Source organism: Hemitrygon akajei, chromosome 12, assembly GCF_048418815.1.
Source record: "Hemitrygon akajei chromosome 12, sHemAka1.3, whole genome shotgun sequence".
In the NCBI taxonomy this organism is placed as follows: domain Eukaryota; kingdom Metazoa; phylum Chordata; class Chondrichthyes; order Myliobatiformes; family Dasyatidae; genus Hemitrygon; species Hemitrygon akajei.
The window spans coordinates 44,169,471-44,192,502 of NC_133135.1; the positions used below are offsets into that span (position 1 = coordinate 44,169,471).

General features: G+C 39.5%; 2 protein-coding genes across 4 annotated transcripts in view; one reads left to right on the plus strand and one right to left on the minus strand.

Moving 5' to 3' along the window:
- cc2d1b (coiled-coil and C2 domain containing 1B) overlaps window positions 1–8,055 on the plus strand; it is a 103,257-nt gene extending 95,202 nt beyond the window's left edge. For both annotated transcript variants that reach the window (XM_073063005.1, XM_073063006.1), the window contains 4 exons: window positions 2,227–2,326; window positions 2,577–2,667; window positions 6,242–6,380; window positions 7,662–8,055. In XM_073063005.1, the coding sequence (XP_072919106.1) occupies window positions 2,227–2,326; window positions 2,577–2,667; window positions 6,242–6,370 (320 nt within the window). In that variant the 3' untranslated portion in view covers window positions 6,371–6,380; window positions 7,662–8,055. The remainder of the gene's footprint in view (window positions 1–2,226; window positions 2,327–2,576; window positions 2,668–6,241; window positions 6,381–7,661) is intronic.
- Window positions 8,056–10,026: 1,971 nt separating this feature from the next.
- Window positions 10,027–23,032, minus strand: part of zfyve9a (zinc finger, FYVE domain containing 9a) — a 152,671-nt gene continuing 139,665 nt past the window's right edge. For both annotated transcript variants that reach the window (XM_073063003.1, XM_073063004.1), the window contains 2 exons: window positions 12,536–12,712; window positions 10,027–11,402 (listed from right to left, as the gene is read on the minus strand). In XM_073063003.1, the coding sequence (XP_072919104.1) occupies window positions 11,241–11,402; window positions 12,536–12,712 (339 nt within the window). In that variant the 3' untranslated portion in view covers window positions 10,027–11,240. The remainder of the gene's footprint in view (window positions 11,403–12,535; window positions 12,713–23,032) is intronic.

Below are 23,032 nucleotides of genomic sequence, written 5' to 3' on the forward strand. Positions count from 1 at the left end.
GAGTGACAAGCACTACCCACTACACGAACACACTAGATGTGTCACAACCACCATTTTGACACCACATCTAAATTACATATATCACAAACTTAGGTATCAGCACCGATCCCTGGAAAATGATAAAGACTGAAAATGAAAATGGAAAAAATGAGGTGGTTCTCTTTGGAATCGAGAAGTGAGGGGTGGTGTTCAAAATATAAAATCTTCTCATCTGGAATCACTGACTGAAAGAATGATGGAATTTGCTTCAGGAATAACATTCCAGAGAATAGCTCAAAGGAATAAAATTACTTAAGTCAATTAGCCAATTTATTAAAAAGGGAAATGGAGCTAATTGGATAGAACTGTCATAGACCCAAATTGGATTAAATTTACTTTTAGGAGTTATTTGATAGACTCCTTCACATGATCATGAAACTGAAAACAAATTATTGAATTGGCTGAATAATTAGACAAACTATGTAGATAATAGACCATCTGTTGATATTGGCAGATTGTGGTAAGTTGTGTTCCAAAAGGGTGTGTATTGGGAAGCAATATTCAGTTTATTTGTAAATGATAGTGTTGCATAGAAAGCCTCAATTTAGTTTGCTGATGACTAAAAAGGGGGTAGTATTGATGGAGCTATTAAATTTAATATTTGAGGACATGCAGATTTCACCCAGACAGCACCCTAGGAGTTGAGGGGTAGCAATACTAACTGCCACACCCCCTGTGCCATCCATTAGATATGTGACACAGAATCAGGCCATTCAGTTCACTACAGCACAGAAAGACTCCCTTTAGAAAGATATTGGTCAGGCTATATTTGGAGTATTATGAACAGTTTTGGACACTTACCTAAGAAAGGATCTGTTGGCATGGATAGAATCCAGAAGGAGTTCATGGCAATGGTCCTCAGGTTAATGTATGAGGAGCATTTGATGGCTCTGGGTCTGTACTCACTGGAATTTAGAAGAATGAAGGGGTCTCTTTGAAATGTACCAAATATTGAAAATCCTAGATAGAATGAACATGGAGAGCATGTTTCCAATAATCAGAAAGTCTAGGACTGGAGGGCACAGCCTCAAAATATAAGGACATCCCTTTAGAACAGAGATACAGAGGAATTTCTTTAGCCAGATGGTAGTGAATCTGTGGAATTAATTGCCACAGATAGTTGGGTTGTGGAAGCCAAGTCATTGTTTTCTTAAAGCGGATATTGATAGGTTTTGATTAGTAGGTGTGTCAAAGGTTATGGGGAGAATGGGGTTGCGGGGTAGGGGAGGAAATCTAACAGCAGAATACTCTTATCAGCCAAATAGTCTACTCTGCTCTTTTGTCCTATGGTCTCATGTTTTTAATAAGCAAATGGATAAAATTCTGGCAAACTAATTTCCATTCAGATGAATGTCAATTCATTCACATTAGACTTGAATCATGGAGCCAGATAGCACAGATACAGGCTCTTCACCTCAGAGTCCATGTCAACCACAGTGCCCAGCCAGCTTTACTCAAATTCCTGCATTCAGCCCATATTTCTCTAAGTGCTGGGCCTCCATGTCCACATCCAAGTATTTCTTAAATGATAATTGTACCTGCCTCAACCACTTCCATATCTCATTCCATATAAACACCACCCTCTGGAAACAGTTGCAACTCAAGTCCTTTTAAGTCTTTCCCCTCTCACCGCAAATCTATGCCTCCAAATATTGGGCTCTATCTACCCTAGTGAAAAATCTGAACATCTACCTCATCCATGCCTCAGTTTTAAATAATTCTACAATGTCATCCCTCATTCCTAACATCATAAACCCATTGTATGTTTCCTTTTTCTTGATCACAGCCTCAATATCTTGCATCACCCAAGCTCACCCTTTGCCCTAACAGGATATTGTTGTCTCTAAACTTCTGATATAACACTCTTAAAAGCCTGCCACTTGCAATTCATTCCTTTCCCTTCAAACAGTCTATCCTAATAACCGCCTGCTAGATCCTGCCTAATTCCCCCAAAATTAGTCCTGCTTCAATTTAGAATACTAACCAGCGGATCTGTTTTAAACTTTTCCTTCACTGACTGATAAATTATGTTCACAAGTGATGATTGTGTGTTGATTTCAGTGTTGTAAAACACCACTCCTGTTGTGATAGCACATCTATCTCAGCTATTTTATACCTCCCTTTACAGGCTTTTATCATGTTTCACCTAAACTAAAGCGTGTTCTGTGTCTGTTATTTCTCTTCCAGAGTATAATGAGAGTTTTACACTGAATATTAACAGAAATCATCGTGGATTTAAACGAATAATTCAGACAAAAGGAATTAAATTTGAAGTATTTCATAAGGGGTAAGGATCTTAGTAGCAGTTTACATAACAGTGCATATGTACAGTATTTGCTCCTATTTACCTTATATATATTCCTGATTATTTTCTTCCTTGAAAGTACTGTTTAATGTTTATTCTTCCTTTTGGTTCACTGCTGATCCTATTCTGGTTACAGTTCTGGATTTCAGCATATTAACATGGGACAGGAGTTGCTATGTTTTGCAAGGTTGATTTTCTCATACAGCATTTATTGCTCTGGTTTGTTTTACAGTGGATTTTTCAGGAGTGACAAACCTGTTGGAACTGCGCAGCTAAAACTGGACAAGCTAGAAACTGAATGTGAGGTCAGAGAAATTGTGGAGGTAGAGTACTATATCATTTTATCCCAAAATAACTGCCTCCTTGAACAGTTGCATCTATGTAATGGAACTATTTTCATAGTGTCATTAGATAGAAAATTCCAGGAACTTGACCTAGCATTGTTGTGGAAATGGCAGTGTATTTCTTACTCACTATAATGAGTTCCCTTGGTAATGAAGTTGCAGTTGGTGGCATTTCCATGTGTGTCTTGTTCTGGTCTTGCTGGGAGGTAGTGTTTGAATAAGCTTTAGCAAATACCAGTACAGTAAGCAAATCCTGTCATACTGCATTAGTAATAGAGGAAATGAACAATAAAGATTGGGAGTTCTGCATTATCCTATGTGTAGAAATTTCTTCTAAGGGTGGTGAATCTCTGGAATTCTCTGCATCTGACGGTGCTGGAGGCCAGATCATTAGATACATTTAAGATGCAGACATAAGTATTTGAAATATCAAACAATTGAGGTGATTAGTAACTGGGCATTGAAGTTGAAGCCAGCATTTGATCAGTGAATGGTGGAGCAAGCTTGTGAGGGGCACAGTGTCCTACTCCTGCTCCTATTTTCTTGTGTTCTTGAATGCTCTGTATCCACTTAGGTAATTCCAGAATTCATATTTTGCTTGATATTGAAGTAGAAGTGTAATGAGGTTGCAAGTAGTTGGATTCTCTTTCTAAGGTATTCATTAACCTGCCATAATTCACAGGTGTTTGAATCAAAAAATAAACTGCTGGAGAAACTTGGTATGTGGTGCAACATGTGTAGAGGCATAGAGATGGTTGATGTTTCTGATTATGACATGCATTGCTGCTTGCAGGCAAATGATGTTTCACTTTTGAGGATTTGTCAATGGAATTGAAATTTGTGCTTTAGGCATTACACATGGAAATTCTACATGAAGATCTAAAATGATTGTTTCCTACCCACAAATATCACAACCAACTTCCTTTATGCTACATATTACTCCAGACAGTGGAAGGCTTTTTCCTTTAGTCCCATTGTCCTTAGTTTAACCAAGGCACCTCGGTGTCTCACTTGGTCAGATGCTACCTGATGTCAAAGACAGACGTGCTCATTTTGTCTCAGTTCAGCTCTTCCCTATTTGGATAAAATTTATAATGAGGTCTGAGCCAGCCAACCATGGCAAAACTCAAATTCTGAGTTAAAATGTTAATAGCAAGTGCATTTTTATAGCATTTTTGACAACACAGGTGACCCTCACATTACAGGGGGCGCTTTTCTGAAAATCAGTTGGAATTGTATTTACCATGTTATCTGGGTGTGTAAAGAAACATAGATTGAAAAAGAAAACTATTAAAAAACTCTGCAGATGCTGGAAATCTAGAGCTACACACACATACACAATGCTGGAGGGACTCAGCAGGTCAGGCAGCATCTATCAAAATGAATAACAGTTGATGTTTCAGGCTGAGACCCTTCTGGACTCATTTGATTATTCTTTAATTTCATGAGAATTAATTTTATTTCATATTTCAAATTTTTAGATAGTGATTTATGAATTCTACAAGTGAACTTCCAGAACCTGATTGGCTTGTAAGGATCACCTGTAATTTCCATCACTTGACTGATGATTGGGAGATAGTTGCCAGAATAGATTGGTCTTGCTTTTCGTCAGCAGGACCATCTTGGTCAAGTTTCTATATTATTTAGTAGTTATCAGTATCATAACTGTAGCAGAATAGCTTGGCTAGAGAGTGACCAGCTTAGAAGCTCACCTCTTTAGTATTCTAGACAGAATGCAGTTTAAGCCCCTGATCTGTGCTGAATCAAATGATCTAGATGACAGGTGTGTTGGGCAGAAAATGTTCACAGGTCATCAGCCTCCACCTTAGGTAGAAGAGAATGGCAGCTTCAAGAAAGAAAAGCCCTTGTTTGCAGTGTTAATTGATTTCTAGCTTTTTCTGATTGTATGTAGCTGGATGACAAAGTCATTGCTTTTTCTGTTTAGCTCAGTTACACATTTGTAGTCTTGCATGTCACTGTGATCATTGTGTACAGGGTATCCCTAAAGGTTTTTAATGTTTTAGCTTGGGCATTTCCCTAATATATGAAAAAGTCTTGAAAGCTGAATCATAGCTTGCAAAGATCATAGATCCGTCATAATCTGTGTTGGCTGATCCAGATTTGCTGCTGATGACTTCCCATAACCTCTTAGAGAAAAATAATTTCCCCTTCTAATCTCTTCCAGTGGTGTCTGTTAAATAAGCATTTACTTAGACTAGATTGGATTTGGCCAAAAGCAATAAGCCAAGAAGTCAAATCTAGGGTGCCAATGCTCATAATCTGTTAAATGATTATGCAAGTTGCAAATACTATTTCTGTTGCAACATGGAAGAGTACAAATCTATATTGCAAGCTCATAAACAATGTATTCTATTGAAAACTGAGAAATTTTTTAAAGCAACTTTTTTTTGATTTTAAGATATTTAAAAATAAATGAAACGTCACCACAATTTTACAGTTGGTGTTTTGTAAAACATTATTCATTCCCAATAAGGAGCTAATATTGTACAAGAATTTGTTCAATTAAAACTAAAATACAAAGCTAGTGTAAAAATTAATTAATATGGGGATCATGAAGACCTGAAAAATGAGTATCTTTTAAGATGTCTGAAAATAAAATGAAAACAAATGTAGCAAGTATCAACCAGTGTATAATTTTTAACATTCATTCTAATTGCAAAGGAATTCATCGCCATAGGTTTCTTAATTGCAATTATTCTTTCTCATTTTGTTGAGTTTATATTCATAGCAAAGTCTATTTATTGTGGTTGTGCATACAACACTAATTGGTTGAGTTATGGATGAGCCCAAGGCTGATTGTTGTGCCCTGCTTTTGTTTTTGCAATTGGTGACTTATTTAATTTGCATGACTCGACTAAGTTTCATTTAGGTGTATTTAGAGCTGGAAAAGCTTTGAGTTGCAAATGTCTAAAAAAGTGCTTTAAAATCTTTTGCCATTATAGGCCTGGGAGCAAAGGATCTGTTTGGGGAGATGTGAGTTAGGCATCCGAAAGCTCACATATTCCCACACAGATTTTTTACTCCCAGTTGAAGGAAGAGCAGCAAGCCCCTGATGGGCAAAGGACACACCTCAAGGTTTTCAAGATGCTTTCAACCAGGGTACATCAAAATCACCCTGAAAAAATTCAACACTACATCTTTAAGAACTGGGAAGACATTGCACTCAATAGCTGCACCTGGATGAAGTCTGTTCAAGAGGAAGCTGCATATATTATACCAACCTCCACTGTGCTGCAAAGAACAAGCAGCAGCTGCAAAAGAGGAATGAAGAACTGAAAGACCCAACCCCTGACTCGTGTCCACACTGCACCTGAATGTGTGGATCCCAGATCGGCCTTTACAGCTACCCAAAGATCCACCGTTAGACAACCCCTTAGGAGAATACTTGACTTGTGATTGCACTGTGTACATAGGCTAATTTTAATAACATTTCAGATACTGCTTTAAAAAGTTGTCCTGTTTTATACATTTTGTAGATTCTCTCTATTGTGAGGTACTTTTCTCTGAAGGTCATTTGTTGATCTGTCCTTAGATTTTTGATGGCAGGAAATCAACTGGTGGTCGGTTGGAATTGAAAGTTAGAATCAGAGAACCTCTCCAGGGTCAAGATATGCAAACTACAACAGAAAAGTGGCTGATTCTGGACCCAATCTCGCGGTGAGAATATGCAGGTAAATTTTTTCTCAGTATGAGGTGGGATAGGAGTACAATCCAGTCCTATTTGTTTCTGTAAGTGCAGGAATCCTGAATTTAATCAGGTATGCTATTTTCTGTAACCGTTTTTAGCCTAAAACAAAAACTGCTTTTCAATAATGTGTTGGGCTGAAGGATCAGACATGCAGTACACTCAATTTGATTTACTATAATGTATAACTTGAGAATTCATGGCACATTTAAGTAAAATATTGAGAAATCCTATTTTGCCGAATATTTACTCGGTTACATTTCTTGTGCAAAAGAATGGTAGGTTGCAAAGTTATTACCAACAGCCAGCATATACCTAATGTGATTAGAGTGGAATTTAGTTTGAGTCACATCTCCGCAGCAGCACACTTTTAAACCTTCAACAGGATTATTCTGTTTTTCATACCACAACTTGTGAGTAGAATGAGTAGTTTATAGGAGTGAGGATTATTAAAGCTATTGGGGACAAAGCATTGGTGGAGGCAAAAGATATTCATTTGTGTTTCAGGTTAAGATACACCAACTTGGACTGATCCTGATGCAGAGTCTCAACCCAAAACAACATGTGCCTTTTGCCTTCACAGATGCTTCATTCACAAAGCCACAGTTCTCCCAATATAGTTTCTTGTCCCAGATTCCAGCATCAGCAGTGCTTCTTATTTTCTGAGAACTTAAGATCGAAATAGATGATGAAAACATGAACGTAGCTCCTTGACCACTGCAAATAAGAGAAAAGAGAGAAATAGGAATTACTTGGAGTATATTAAAATAAAATACATAATTAAAAAGGGAAAATGAATTGAGAGAGCAAGTTAACAACGTGCCAAATAGAAAAGTAAATTTTAAATTAAGTAGAAAGTACTGTTTTACCAACCAAGGAGACTGTTTGCCATTACTTCATTCTGTGAATTTTCACTCCCAGCTTGTGTTGCAAATTTAATATGCAACCGATGTCCAAATGTACCAAATCCTTAAAATGAAGAGCAGAGAGGCATGAATTGAACAACAAATTTCACGAAGTCCTGGCACACCTCTCAAGCTGTTGAGCTTGCTCAGGTTGTACATCAGTAACAGTGTGTACAATAACAATGCCATTTACTTTGCGTTGCATGCTGGTTTGTTACTGTATTACTACAATGAGGACACAAATTAACATGTATGAGTAATTCAAAAAATGTTCATTCAGTGTTGATATATGATAAAATGTTGGACAAAACTAATGTATCAAAACAGTAATGCAATAAGATTTTTCTTTTTTTAATAAACAGATCGATTTGTGTCATCTACCCACCTCTCACCTGCTACAGAATGGAACTGAATATATAATTATGAATTGTTGCTATTGCCAATTTACGCAAACAAAGCCAAAGATGTTGTGAAGTACACTGTATGCTGTATTTCATTAGTAATGTGCAAATACAAAGTTGCCATTAATGTAACGGGTAAGAGCAAGGGAATGTAGAAAATAAAAATAAATTAATGATAAACTTGCTACATTTTAACTTCGTTATAATTTGCCTCCTTATATTTTAGTACTTAAGAGTTCCACAGCGCCTTAAAGATTTACAGGCAAAATGTGTTATATTTATCTTGATTAGACTGTTTTGAAAGTGGAAGTTACAAGAAAATGTGTTAAAATATTAAAAAGATAATTTAACTTACTTTGTTATTGAGGGTTTGACTTCCTTTGAAATCTCATTATTAACCGTTTTTTGTTGTTGATAACCTTAAGAAATCAGGTATTATAGGCAGTAAGTAGCCACGTCTTGCACTGTAATTTACATCAGTGCAATGTTAATCTAATACAAAACCAGTTTTTATTTCCATTTTGGTTCATTTGGATCTTAATACATATAGGACTCATAACCCTTGTTCTACCTCTTGGCAGTCCCATGGACTCTATGGTGTAGGAGATGATTGATAGGGTAGAAAGTGCACTCTTAATATAAACTCAGGTGCAGTGTGAAGCTTAATATGTGTATCTAAGTACCTAAGCTTTGGTATTGCTAAGGTATAATCAAGTGTAACCAGTTTTAATTTTCGTTCGGAGGATGTGGTTACACAGGTTTACATTTGTTGCTCACTCCTAATACCTTAAATGAATGGCTTTGTAGTTTATTTTAATTTCCTATCAAATCTCTTTAAACATGTGAGAAGTAATTTAAGTATTAGAGATAGTTAGTAGTTTTATGGATTGTTGGTATTTTCAATCAAATCAATATATAGTTCCCATCACAAACAAGAGAAAGTCTGCAGATGCTGGAAATCCAAGCAACACACACAAAATGCTGGAGGAACTCAGCAGGCCAGGCAACAACTATGGAAAAGAGTAGTCGACGTTTCATGCCAAGACCCTTCAGCATGACCTGCTGAAGTGTCATAGTCCAAGATGTTTATTGTACTGTTTTCCATAGATGCTGCCTGGCCTGCCAAGCTCCTCCAGCATTTAGTGTGTTGAATATATAGTTATTTTTGGATGTGAATCTAAAAAGCTGTTACACCTGTATGCACTGCATTTTGGTTAATTTATTTTCAGTGTGCAAATTAACAGATTTAAACAGCATTTGTCTTTTTGAAGTATTAATTTAATAGATGTGCATTTGGCGTAGACAAACACACTGACATGTAGGCTATAGGTCAATAGATAAACTAGTTAGAACTTGATGGAACCACAAACCATACTGCTTTGAATATATTGTTTAAAAATTACACAAATGAACTGACAATCAGCGAGACCAGACTATTTAGCTTGCTATATCAAAAGGCAAATAGTACAGTCAATATCCAAAACCATTCACCAGAACTGGAAAAGTGGGATGATAAATTGTAGTGAAATTTAAATTGTAGTCAAGAAAATAAATGGAATGTCAGTAATAGGGCTGAAATGGTTGCCACAAGAGGACACAGGTTTAAGGTGCTGGGGAGTAGGTCGAGAGGAGATGTCAGGGGTAAGTTTTTTTACTCAGAGTGGTGAGTGCATGGAATGGGCTGCCGGCAACGGTGGTGGAGGCAGATACGACAGGGTCTTTTAAGAGGCTTTTAGATAGGTACATGGAGCTTAGTAAAATAGAGGACTATAGGTAAGCCTAGTAATTTCTAAGGTAGGGACATGTTTAGCACAACTATGTGGGCCGAAGGGCCTGTATTGTGTTGCAGATTTTCTATGTTTCTAACAGGAGGGAGGCCAGAAGCAATGTGAAGTTCCTTAAAGATAAACCCCACCAAGTCATTCTAGAGTAGCCGAAGTAACTTAAATTCAATAGCCCTACTGTAAAAGGAGGGGGAATAGCAAATTAATTTTACTTCTGAGAACTGTCAACAATAAAAGAAGCCCCGTTTCTGGAAAAAATTCATGAACCTGGACCATGAATACTTGTATCCATAGATGAGCATTTCCAGCACGTCACAAATATTGAAATCTGAAGTATGATCAAAAGGGACAGTGTTTATTTCTTCCTCCTCACTGAGAAAATTGAAACTAATGAGTTCAATTAATAACTTCCTAATTTTAAGGTACCAAAAAAAAACTTACTAGTACATGCTCTCCCCCCCCACCCCACCATCATTGCCTATACCTTGTATACCAAATAAACTGCAAGTTTTCAGAATACTGTTAACAAAAAGACATACAGATTTATGCAAGAATACTTTATTGCTGTTGTGTATTTAATGTGATAAATACTTAATTGGTATTCAATGAGGTTTTATTAGGAAACCATTTATTTGTAACCAGTTTCTAAAGTGCACATTTGACTTCTGCCAATACAAAAACTAAATTGAAATGAAACAGCATTTCACTTGAATGTACAATGATTTTGTATGTCTTATATGCAAGGTAAAACCACATTTCCAGTCAGTGATATACAATTGAAGGAAATAGGCTGAACTAAGCTAATAATGTCTATTTACTGATTCTTAAAAAGCCAATACTAGAGTTGTTTTTAAATAAAGGGAACATTTATTTACCTTATATTAACTATTCTTGAATTGCAAATGTCTCTAAATGCAAGAAAACAGATATACAGTGTATTTGGCTTTTAAACAACCATATTTTACATTTACTTACAGGAGTTCATTTGCCCAAGATTCTGCTTAATTCTGGCACAAAGGATACTTTCCTCTACTTGGAGACTGCCCATAACAGCCCAATTGAAGCAGATTCTTCCCATGAAGGCTTTAAACACTAGTCCCTGTATATATGGAACAATATTACCTGAGGTGCCCATGCACCAGCAAATACAATTAATACAGCTGATACGAAATGCAGTATGGCTGAGAAAGTCATTAATTTTCTTTTAGAATAATCTGTTTATACACTATCTTTATTTCATGGCTAGAGATTACCACAATGTTCCATTATGTGGTTTACAAGGCATAGGTTAAGTGCTTCAAAATTTCAGACATACATTATATACAACCTAAATATATTAACTGCTGATTTTGTCAGGGAAGTAGTGATACTGAGGTCATAAAGTATTTCTGTATTCTTCTCATATAATAGTGTCATAATACCCACTTGTACCCATTTTATTTCAAATTGAAAACTTGTCTCAGAATCCTGAAGAATGATAAGCGGTTAATCCAGACAATGTAAACTAGTAGAAATCAAAGTTCATTCATGCTTCAGAATGGCGTCACTGTCAACCAAAGGATTAAGTCCACATTTAATAGAAAGTCGAAAAACAGGTAACCTGACCTTCATTACATTAACAACAATGATCTATGGTGCATAGTAGATTCAGCAATAATGGAGCACCAAATCAGTTTTGTCATACCAATAGTCTAAAGTGCAAATGTTTTTAGTCAGAGCAATGCACACCACTGAGATGGAAAAGTTTTTCAGGTTTCTAGGAGAAGCTCTCCAGAATGTAAAAGATCAGTTCCATCACAACTGGCCCTTCACTCAGCTGACATGCTCCACCATGGATAACTGGAACCAAAGCGCTGTCAAGATCATTCATGTATTGTGAAGGAAGGGGTTGTCCATTGCTACCAGTTTGGTATCCAACCTGATTAAGGAAATAGAGATTTATGGATCAAAACACAAAAATACAACTGCAGATGCTATGGATCAACGAACACGTACACAACGTTAGAAGAACTCAGCAGGTCAGGCAGCATCCGTGAGAAAAGAGTAGCCAACGTCTCGGCCCGAAATATTGGCTACTCTTTTCTCACGGATGCTGCCTGACCTGCTGAGTTCTTCCAGTGTTGTGTATGTATTCTAGAGATTTATGGAAGTAGGTTTTCACAACACAAGTTATAAAAATGAATTTCCATAACACCATTGAATCAAATGAAATATTTTACACTTGAAGGTACTCAATTCAAGATGACAGCAACTTCTAAATAAAAAAACTGAGGATTACATTTAATACATGGTTAACCTACTGCATTATAAGGTTTATAGTTAACAATTTGGACATTTCATGCAAGTGGGGGAAACTAATATACAAGTTATTAATCCCATCCATCTCAATTTGAATCAGGAATGAATCAATCTTTTACACTTACATTTCATGCCAGTCTATTCCATAGTATCAAAAATATATTACAATGTCCTAAATTCCTTCAGAAAAGTATATTTTGTAACTTTTAACATTCACACTGTTTAAATCTCTTCATTCACTTCCCACCATCATAATCCTGTTTTCACTTTAATTTCATTCAAAATACACCTGATGAGAAAGCCATCAGAAGAGCATGATGTAGATCAAAACCTAGACCAAAGGTCAAGACTTGCATCACACACTTACACAAAGATTGGTGTACAGGTCATTATTCTCCCTCCTTCCCGTCCTGTAAGTTGAATTTCAGAAAAGCAACTTCCTTGGTATTAAGGTGCAATTAGGTTTTCAAGATGCTTTCAATCAACAAGGTGAGATAGTTCTGAAACCCTATTCTGTAAATAATGCACTGTTTAATTTTACTAAACTTGAAGCAATGAAATTGCAAACTGAAATCTTAAAATTCAGATATTTTATAGGAAGTCAAAGCCTACAATGCTTAATTTAACTGAACACTACACCTAACTTCCAGCACTAATTTTACCTCCAAAGTAGCCAAAAGGTAGATAAATCTACTTCTTACAGTAATTTACAGCCTTGTCTTTTTGTTAGCATAAAAATTTAGACTTTTGTACCTGGTCTGAATCTAGTGTGACACGGAGGCCCAGTTTTGATTTTCCATCTTCTTTTAGCAGTTTAAGGTGGGGACAGAGTGCCAAGCAAAATGCCTTGGCCATATTCTCTGCAAGTTTGCTGTGATCTGCTGGGTCACTAAGATCGCTTGGTTGTTCCTCACTCTGCAGGAAGAACACCTTAATAAGAAAAGATGACCAGTTTAATTACTTTAAATGAAATGGAATGCAATTCATAAACTTAAAATTGAATTTATATAAAACCATAAGGCACTTTAAGGCATACTAATAAAATTTCAAACAATCACATACAGATGAATGGACATGTGACCAGAAGCTGATATGCTTAGTGTCCTGTATGTGTTCAGCCCCCAACTCTGTTCACACACACACAGACATTTTTTATATATATATATATATATATATATATATATATATATATATATACATATACATACATACATACACACACACACGCTCACACACTACAGAGAAATATTGGCAACAAGAGCAGAGCTACAAGTGAATTGATGTTTACAATGACAAATAACCTACACACTTAGAAAACCCAAAGACTGTTGCATAAAAACACCTCACAGCACCTTTGATGGCTGCAAGATACCGTGAAGTATGGTACTGCAGAGTGTCAAATGACTTCACAGAATTCCACAGAACTTGCGTGGAAAAAGGGTTTGTGTTTTAGGGATGAATGGCTTTTTAAAGATTAAAATCTCATTTGTACAGGCTTGAAATTATTAAATAATGACCAAATACTGTACCTATCCAGTAAAGGACAAAAATGGACTTGAGGTTGCTGCACCCAGGCCAGTCATTCACAGAGTAGTAACACTACTGAGGAATATCAAATGAACTACACCAGTATAAATATTACACAATACATCCCTAGCTGTAGTAGAAACCACTGGACCACTCAAACACCAACAAATAAGGTATCTATGTGCAAGTGCCTGTGTGCAGTTCTGGTCTCCAAACTTGAGGAAGGATATACTGGCTTTAGAGGGAGTGCAGAGAAGGTTCACCAGGTTGATTCCAGAGATGAAGGGGTCAACCTATGGGTAGAGATTGAGTCGCCTGGGATTATAACCTGGGAATTCAAATCTTATAGAAAAACACAAAATTTTGAAAGGGATAGGCAAGATAGAAGTAGGAAAGTTGTTTCCATTGGTAGGTGAGACTAGAACTAGGGGACATTGCCTCGAGATTCGGGGAGAAGATTTAGGACGGAGATGAAGAGAAATTGTTTTTCCCCAGAGAGTGGTGAATCTGTGTAATTCTCTGCCCAGGGAAGCAGTTGAGGCTTCTTCACTAAATATATTTAAGATACAGTTAGACAGGTTTTTACAGAGTCAGGGAATTAAGGGTTATGGGGAAAAGGCAGGTAGGTGGAGCTGAGTTTATGGACAGATCAGCCATGTTCTTATTGAATGGCGGGGCAGGCTCGATGGGCCGGATGGCCTATTCCTGCTCCTATTTCTTATGTTCTAATTCAGGAACTTCTTTTTATGAGCAACATTGTTCACGAAAACATCAGATACCTAACTAGGATTCTTTACCCACCCTGCCCCCACACAACTGAACAAATCTTTCTCTTAGAGCAAACCCTTAAGTTCACAGTAGAACAGAATAAACATACGTTACTGGTGATAATGATACTAAACATTCAATAATACTGTCTTCCTTCATTGCAAATTCTCAGATAAATTGAATCCAATATAGAAAACCTTGATATACAAATGAATCAACACCAAATTTCATAACATTTAATCAAAATAATTTCTTAATCTGCAACTTTGATTTACAAGTGTGCTTTCAAGAATCTGTAGGAAAAGTGTGGCCCTCACCCTTTACTGTAGTTTCTTAAGATAGACTATGATTTGGTGAAGTATCTGATGGAATAATGCTACTCATGAAGAGAATTTCCTGAATAAATAGGTGATTGACTGATGACTGCAAAAAACACACTCTTTTGCAGATGGGACAGGAAATGCCTGGAAACATGAGGGGGGAGCATGAGGGAAACATGAGGGAAGGAGGAGCTGCAAGATGGTGTCATCCTTCCACCATTTACCTTGAGCTTCCAATGCAAGAATTTGATGTTCTCAACTCTTTCACAAATGTTTCCTGACCAACTTAAATAGCAATGGGTACTCAAGTATCACTGAGAATGATACTTTTCTTTAAAGAAAAGGCTTTAAAAATATATTTGTATATTTGTTTGCTCCATGACAGCTAACCCCCTCAGTTGGAAGAATCAAAGTAAGTTTCCAAAACCCAGCACTCAAGCCTCTATTCATTAAGCATCTGCATGACCCTCAGGCAGACAGAGGAAATGCAATTATTGTCCCATAATAGTAAATTGTTATCCTCTCATGAGCATGCTCATTTTCAAGAAAATTTAAATATCTGGTCACTGAAAAATCCTCAAGATAAACTCATAAGTATTAACAGTGGAATAGAAAAAAATGTACAACATTGGTTTGCTTCCATTTCCCACAAAGATAGATGAGGCAAGCATGACATTGTAAAAGATCATAGAGTACATCAAAAACCAAAGAGAAATTCCACAGAACACAAATCTAGAGAGTTTCACACTAACTCAATGCTGAATGTAAAAATGTATTTGTGTATTTTCTCAAAAAGTACACCATAGAGATAAAATTCTTTTATTCTATTTTTTAAAAAAACTTTCCACCTTATCTGGTGTCCTGTGACCGCCTATTCAATGTGACTGAGGTTGACTTTACCCTGAAAGTCTAATAATTGACCTAACTGAATCAAACTACTCTCTCAAAACATAACAAAATGACCATCCAGTCTAGACACCAAGGCAATGGACTTGAAAAGCCCCACACTAGCATGGGCTTCTGTATCCAAGCTGAGAGAGCTGTCCCATTGACTAATACAGCCTGCTAGTTACACTTCTACAACAGTGTTTCACCCAACACTCCAGATGGCAGGATGGACAGTAAAGATCAGTGTATAAGATACTGGTGAGAAAAAATAGTCCTGGAAATGCTTAACGTGTAATCTGCTCCTCACAGGTTTAATGGCATCAGATCAACCACAGGGAAGAAATACTCTTAATTTACCATTTATTGTCCCCTCACAGATAGGGAATCATTAGTCTACATTGAACATCCCAAGAGAAGGAAGTTATTTAGCCACTTAAACCCATACGACTGTTCAGAAGATGATGGGTGACTTATGATCCAATTCCATACACCTGCCATCCATTAATATTTTAGTTTCCAAAAATTCACCGATCTCAGTGTTATGATTAAACGACCATAGAAAGGGTGCAGAGGAAATTTACAAGAATGTTGCCTGGATTGGGGAGCATGCCTTATGAGAATAGGTTGAGTGAACTCGGCCTTTTCTCCTTGGAGCGAAGGAGGATGAGAGGTGACCTGATAGAGGTGTACAAGATGATAAGAAGCATTGATTGTGTGGCTAGTCAGAGGCTTTTCCCCAGGGCTGAAATGGTTGCCACAGGTTTAAGGTGGTTTAACACAGGTTTAAGGTGCTGGGAAGTAGGTATAGAGAGATGTCAGGGGTAAGTTTTTTTACTCAGAGAGTGGTGAATGCATGGAATGGGCTGCCGGCAACAGTGGTGGAAGCGGATACGATACTGTCTTTTAAGAGGCTTTTAGATAGGTACGTGGAGCTTAGTAAAATAGAGGGCTATAGGTAAGCCTAGTAATTTCTATGGTAGGGACGTGTTTGGCACAACTTTGTGGGCTGAAGGGCCTGTATTGTGCTGTAGGTTTTCTATATATCTATGTTTCTATGACCGAGCAACAAATGCCATATCAAAAGTGTCCTAAATTTAAATACTTAAGGTGGATTGTCAGTCTTTTCCCTCAGTGTAGTGAATCTACAGCTAGAGAGCATAAGGTAAAAGGGGAGTTCTTACACAAAGAGCAATGGGTATAAAGAACAAACTGCCAAAGGAAGTGGTAGAGGTGAGTAATGTTTAAAAGACATTTAAACAGGTAAACAGACAATAAAGGTTTAGAGAGTTATGGACCTAACGTATAGACTTCTCTCTTCTGAAAGACCTAGAATTATTCCCAGGTCCATTTCCCCCACTCCCAGAATCATCAAGCACAGAAATAGTTTCAATATATCCTCTCAGTTCCATTCAATATCATTTAAGTTCTAGGTAATACAATAGATTTAATTACAAATTACAGATATAACAGTTATACTGTACTCTCTATCACACTCCCTCCACCGGAACACTTATTTTGTCCTTCCAGATTATACACATTTTCTACCTTTTTGAACTCTAGTTTAGCTACATTTATTAGCATTTTTGATTATTTTCTGTGCATGGTTCCCAAGTCTTTGGACATACACTGCTTATAGGTGAAAAGGTACTGTACTTTCTGAAGTGGATTCCTTGCATACACCCATTTGCTTAATCTATTAGTACTTAACACATTGAAGCAATACTGAGAAAAGCAAATATGTATTCTGGCTGAAAGTAGTCGTACATCTATGTCCCACGGATGGCTCAGCAGTAACACTATCCCAAGCAGTCACCCCAAGTTATGAAAGACAGAGCTGTCAAATTTAGTAACCAACATGCGGTGGAAGTGAAGAACGCGAATTTAACTCATCCTCCACCATTTACCATTTGTTCCTTCCAGTGTTTTCCATTGTACAGTCCTTAGAGACCATGTTTCATTACATAGTACCAGTGTACTGAACATAATAGTTCAGTTCACAACTGAAAACTCAAAACAGAGAATACTAGTACCTGAGGGTGCACCTGGATAGCAGGCTTAAGTGGAGCACCCACGATCTTCTATGTGGTGGTGTGCTGGGGCAATGGCATCAACGCGGGTGATGCCAACAGGCTCAATAAACTGATCAGAAAGGCTGGCTCTGTTATAGGAGTCAAATTGGACACACTGGAGGCTGTGGCAGAACAAAGGACCCTCCAGAAAACCCTGGCAATTCTGGACAATGTTTCTCACCCCCTGCATGCCACCTAGGCTCAAAAGGAGCACTTTTAGTAACAGACCAAGGCAACTGTGCTGCTCCAAAGTGCACAATATGATGTTATTCTTACCCTCTGCCATTTGGCTCTATAATGAGTCAACTTATAGCCGGGGAAGTGATGACCCCGCTTCCTGTTGAGACTGTCTGAGGTAACTTAATTTTTATATTCTTTCTTACTTCTAATATTTGTATAACTGTGCACTTGTAATGCTACTGTGACACTATAATTACCTTTGGGATCAATTATCTCTCCAGGCAAGAAACTGTCCATCACAATCCATACTCTGATGGTCTAGTTTATCCTTCACTATCATCAAGCCAGAGAACAAACTAGAAGACTGCCAAGAGCAGCACCATATATTCCCTAAAAAAGGTGGAACCTAACATAGGTGCAATTCCACATCTACATTTACATGCCAGCAGCATGCTATTGACTAAGCTAAACATAATACAAATTAGATGTTGGCATATCTAGTCATAAATGATGGCAGCAAATAAGAAAATCATAAATACTGCTAACCTTATGTTTTCCACAAAGTGACTGTGAAAGTTAAGGATGAATCATTTTCAGCCAGAAAAGACAAATGGATGATTCATCTCATTCTCCTCCTGAAATCCTTATCATTGACTATAGTTTCAAACCAAATTAATTCACTGTAGGTCATATTAAGATCCAGCATCAGAACTGGCTACCACAACTTAAAAAAAAGCAACATCTCCTCCCCCCTCCCTTCACAGATGCTACCCGATCCACTAAGCTCCTTCAGTAAATTGTTAATAACATCAACACATGGGAACATTAGTTATTACACTTGGCCTTTTCCAAGCTAATAAAATCCTTTGATTCAGTCAACTGAGAGGACAGTGAAAAATTCTACTCAATTTTGGATAATCTTAGAAATTAATCTCCACATTTGTTACACCATGGTATGCAAGGTAGGATTCTGACTTTCTGGTCATATCCAATGCAAAATGGGTTTAAGCAAGAGTGTACCATTACTGTTTTCTTCATTTTGCTCATCAGAACACTGCATCCCACCTTAAATAAGTTTCTCCCTGGAAAAGATAATCTTCAGGACAAATAGTAGTAGTAGTCTCTCGAAGTCCGAGGAAAACGAATGTGTTGCGCAGTCAATGTCTGTGGGCACGCATATGACTTCTGAGGCCGAAGTCCGAAGCACAGATATGGTTGCAGATGGGGCAAGGAGCACCGCCTGTTGGAGCAGGAGCGGACACCTTCCTGTGTCTATCTTGACTCACCTTGAGGCGCTGCATGCGCCAGTTGGCTTGAAAGTTGTTTGCTGCCTTGGAGCATAGATTGCGCCACTTGGACCAATCAGCAGCAGTGTGTTCGAGATCGCGGGGCTGGAGTCTGGCCCACTTAAAGTTTGACTTGAGGTTGTCCTTGTACCTCTTCCTTGGGCGACCTTGGGCACGGTTGCCCTGCTCCAGTTCTCCGTAGAACAACTGACACGGCATTCTGGACTCATCCATGCGGATCACACGGCTGGTCCATCTGAGCTGAGCCTTCAAAACCTTGGCTTCAATGCTTGTGGAATTGGCTCGGTCCAGGACTGTCAGGTTGGAGATATGGTCTTGCCAGTGAATTTGCATGATTGATCGCAGAGTGTGATTGTGGAATTGTTCAAGCTGTTTGACATGTCTGCGATACAGTGTCCAGGTTTCACAGCCATATAGAAGTGATGAGACTACAACAGCATTGTAAACCTTCAGTTTAGTGGAGAGGCGAATGTCCTTGTGCTGCAGAACTTTGACCCGGAGCCTTCTGAGTGCCTGGCTTGCTTTCTGGATCCTTGACGTGATTTCTTTATCAAGGGCACTGCCGTTGGAGATGGTACTCCCCAGGTATTTGAAGTTGTCAACGTTCCGTAGTTGTGTGTCATCAATGGTGATGCATGGCTGTGGCGGGACGCTGTTAGGTGCAGGCTGCAGAAGGACCTCTGTTTTACCAAGGCTGATTGTCAAGCTGAACAATTTAGATGCGGCGGAGAATCCGCTGACCATTGTTTGTAGGTGGTCCTCTTGGTGCGCTATGAGTGTGCAGTCATCTGCAAAGGGCGCTTCTATGAACAGCTTTCGGAGGGTCTTTGTGTGTGCTGCAAGGCGACGTAGGTCAAAGAGTGACCCGTCCAGGCGGTATTTGATATAAATGCTCAGGTTTAGGTCTTTGACGGCATACATTAGTACTTAGTGAAGAAAAGGTTGAAAAGTACTGGTGCAAGCACACAGCCCTGTTTAACACCGTTGGAGATGTCAAATTTCTCCCTAGGCTCGTCAGCTGAGAGAATCTCTCCAGTCATGTTGTCGTGGAAGAGGCGTATGAGGTTGATGAACTTTGGAAGGCAGCCAAGTTTCCCGAGGATGATCCACAAGGCTTCTCTGTTGACGGTATCAAATGCTTTAGTCAGATCAATGAAGACAAAGTACAAGTTCATGTTCTGCTCCAGGCATTTCTCCTGCATTTGTCTAACAGTGAAGATCATATCCACAGTACTGCGTTTAGGCCGAAAGCCGCATTGTGATTCTGGGTGTTTTCCTTTGGATATACTGTTGAAATAAGTCTATTGAGGATGATGCGAGCCAGGATTTTGCCGGTGATGGAAAGTAGGGAGATGCCCCGGTAGTTCCCACAGTCTGTGCGCGGGCCTTTGTTTTTGTATAGGGCGACTATTGCAGCATCCCGAAGGTCGGGTGGCATTACTTCCTCTTCCCAAATACTGACCAGGACGTCCTCGAATGCTTTGAGTGACACCTGGTTGAGGGCTTTGAACAGTTCTGCGGGAATGCCATCCTTGCCTGGTGCTTTGCCACAGCTCATCTGTTTGATGGCTGTGCTGACCTCGGTCAGGGAGGGGGACTTGTTGAGGTGCTCATGGACTGGGCTCTGGGGAATCTGGTCGAGTACTGACTGGTCAACAGTGGAGGGGCGGTTCAGGAGCTGAATGAAGTGTTCCTTCCATCTGGTGTTGATGCCCTTTTTGTCCTTGATAAGTGAGGATCCATCTGCAGAAAGCAGAGGAGCTATGCTTGACTTTGAGGGACCAAAGACAGACTCGATGGCGTTGAAGAACTGCTTGGTGTTGTTTGTGTCAGCATAGTGCTGAACCTCATCCGCCTTCTTATTCCACTATGTGTCGCACATTATACGGACTTCCCTTTGACCGAGTGCCTGATAGGACTTGAATCTGTCCTTTTTTGCAGGTGGAGTTTGGGTCATCCTGCCATTCTTTGAATGCCTTGTTCTTCTTGGAGAGTAGGTCATCGATGATGGTGCTATTCTGATTGAACCAACCTTGGTGGGTGCGCTTTCTGCGCCCTAGGGTTGATTTTGCCATTTCAGTTATAGCATTTTTGAAGTGGCTCCACTTCTGGATTGGGTTATCCGTGAGTGGCTGGTTTGTTGATAGTTTCTGCTTAAGAGTATTTTGAAATTCGCGTAGACACAGAGGGTGCTGAAGTTTAGAGGTGTTAAAGGATGGCCGTACTGCCTTTGGACGCTTTTTGTGAGATTGAACGATGTGTAGCTTGAGAGTGGTGCGGAGGAGTCTGTGGTCCGTCCAACACTCTGCTCCTCGCATGGCTCGTGTGATGATTACGTCTCAGATGTCACGTTGACGGACAATGACATAATCGATCAGATGCCATTGTTTGGATCTTGGGTGCATCCATGTTGTCTTGAATTTGTTGGCCATTCTGAACACTGTGTTCGTGATAGTGAGGTCATACTCTTCACATTTGCTGAGAAGCAGAAGGCCATTGCTGTTCATCTTCCCAACTCCGTGTCTGCCGAGCACTCCACTCCACTGATCATGGTCTTGCCCGACTCGGGCATTAAAATCTCCCAGCAAGATCAGCTTATCACTGGCCAGCACTGAGCGCAGGATGGAGTCAAGGTCGGCGTAAAACTGCTCTATGGTTTCAGTAGGGCTGGTCAGGGTGGGGATATAGGCACTAATAATAGTTGCATGTCGATTTTGGCTGAGGGGCAGACGTAGCTTCATCAATCTTTTGCTGATGCCGACAGGCAGGGAGCTGTTTCATCAGGGTACTCCTTATGGCGAAGTCCACTCCGTGGATCCTGTCTTCGTTCTGCACCCTTCCTCTCCAGAAGAAGTTGTACCCGCTGGCAAGCTCAGTGATGGATCCCTCATCTGCAACCCTGGTTTTGCCCAGCGCTGCGATGTCAATGCTGTAGCGAGCAAGTTCTTTACCAATGAGAGCTGTCCTCCTTTCAGGTCTTGCAGTGTTTTCCTTATCCATTAAGGTGCGAACGTTCCATGCTCCTAGACGGAGAATCTTTTTCTTTTGATTTCGACCACGATTGGGTGATCCGTCAGCCGCGGTTAACTGGCCGGATGATCTAGGGCAGGCAATGTTTAGGCCACCTTTTCTAGGCCCCTCCCTGATTACAGGGTGGGCAGCGCTGTCCTAAAAAGGGCTGCCCAGTCACTCTGGATGCTGCCGGACTCCCCTACTGCCCTGGGTTCAGAGGAGAACGACCATCTGTCCAAGGACTGCCAACATGCAGGTTTGCAACTGCAACTCAGTGGTCACCTCCACCTGTTGGTTCGCTGCTCTCCCATCACCGTAGGACTTTTGAAAGAGAAGGAAGACGAAGATGCACAACTCAACACAAGGACCTGTGCGTGAAAGATATTATAGTGAAAAAGCCTTAGTACGGAGACAGTCCCACTCTCTCGGCTTCGGAGGTCAGGATCCACTGGCACGAAGATTGTTACACATGGTGGCCTCTTTGGCTGCAGGAGTTGCCGGACAATAGATTGATGAAGTCCTCCCTATTGACCGCCTACAGGACTCCGGCTCCGGATTTCTTCTCAGGGTTTACTCCCATAGCCTTTTCCATGATTGGGTGTGGCCGCAAGGCAGCGGAGGTTTTAAAATCAGAGTTTTCCTTCTCCTAGGTGGGCAGTCGACCAGGACTAATGAGCCCCACCTGCCCAAAGCATATGGTTTTGAGGCGCCAGATACCCGCCTTTGCCCCTTCTCCCATTGGTAGGAACAGTTCTGCCACGTGAAGGCCAGGTGCTGGACTTGGTTGACAGAGGCTATTTGAGACGCAAGTCATGTGGAAGCACTTTATAGGTAGTGAGAGCTTATCCTCATTACCTCCTCTGGCTATGTCAAATGGGGAACTGCTTAACCTACATTAACTCCATTCCTGAATTAAGGTCACTAACATCTCATCATATTGCAATACAAAGACAAAGCTTTACATATGCACATTAAGAGGTCATGCTCCAAGTTGTTGGCAACTTGTTCATTGAGATGTATGAAAAATTGAGCTCCAAGAACTTAACATCTGCAAAACTAAGATATTCTATCGTCCTGCTCCCAATGTCAAAGTTCCAAATGGATTACTTTCAGAATCAGAATCTGGTTTATTATCACTGCTGTAGGTTGTGAGATTTGTTCTGTGGCATCAGTATAGTG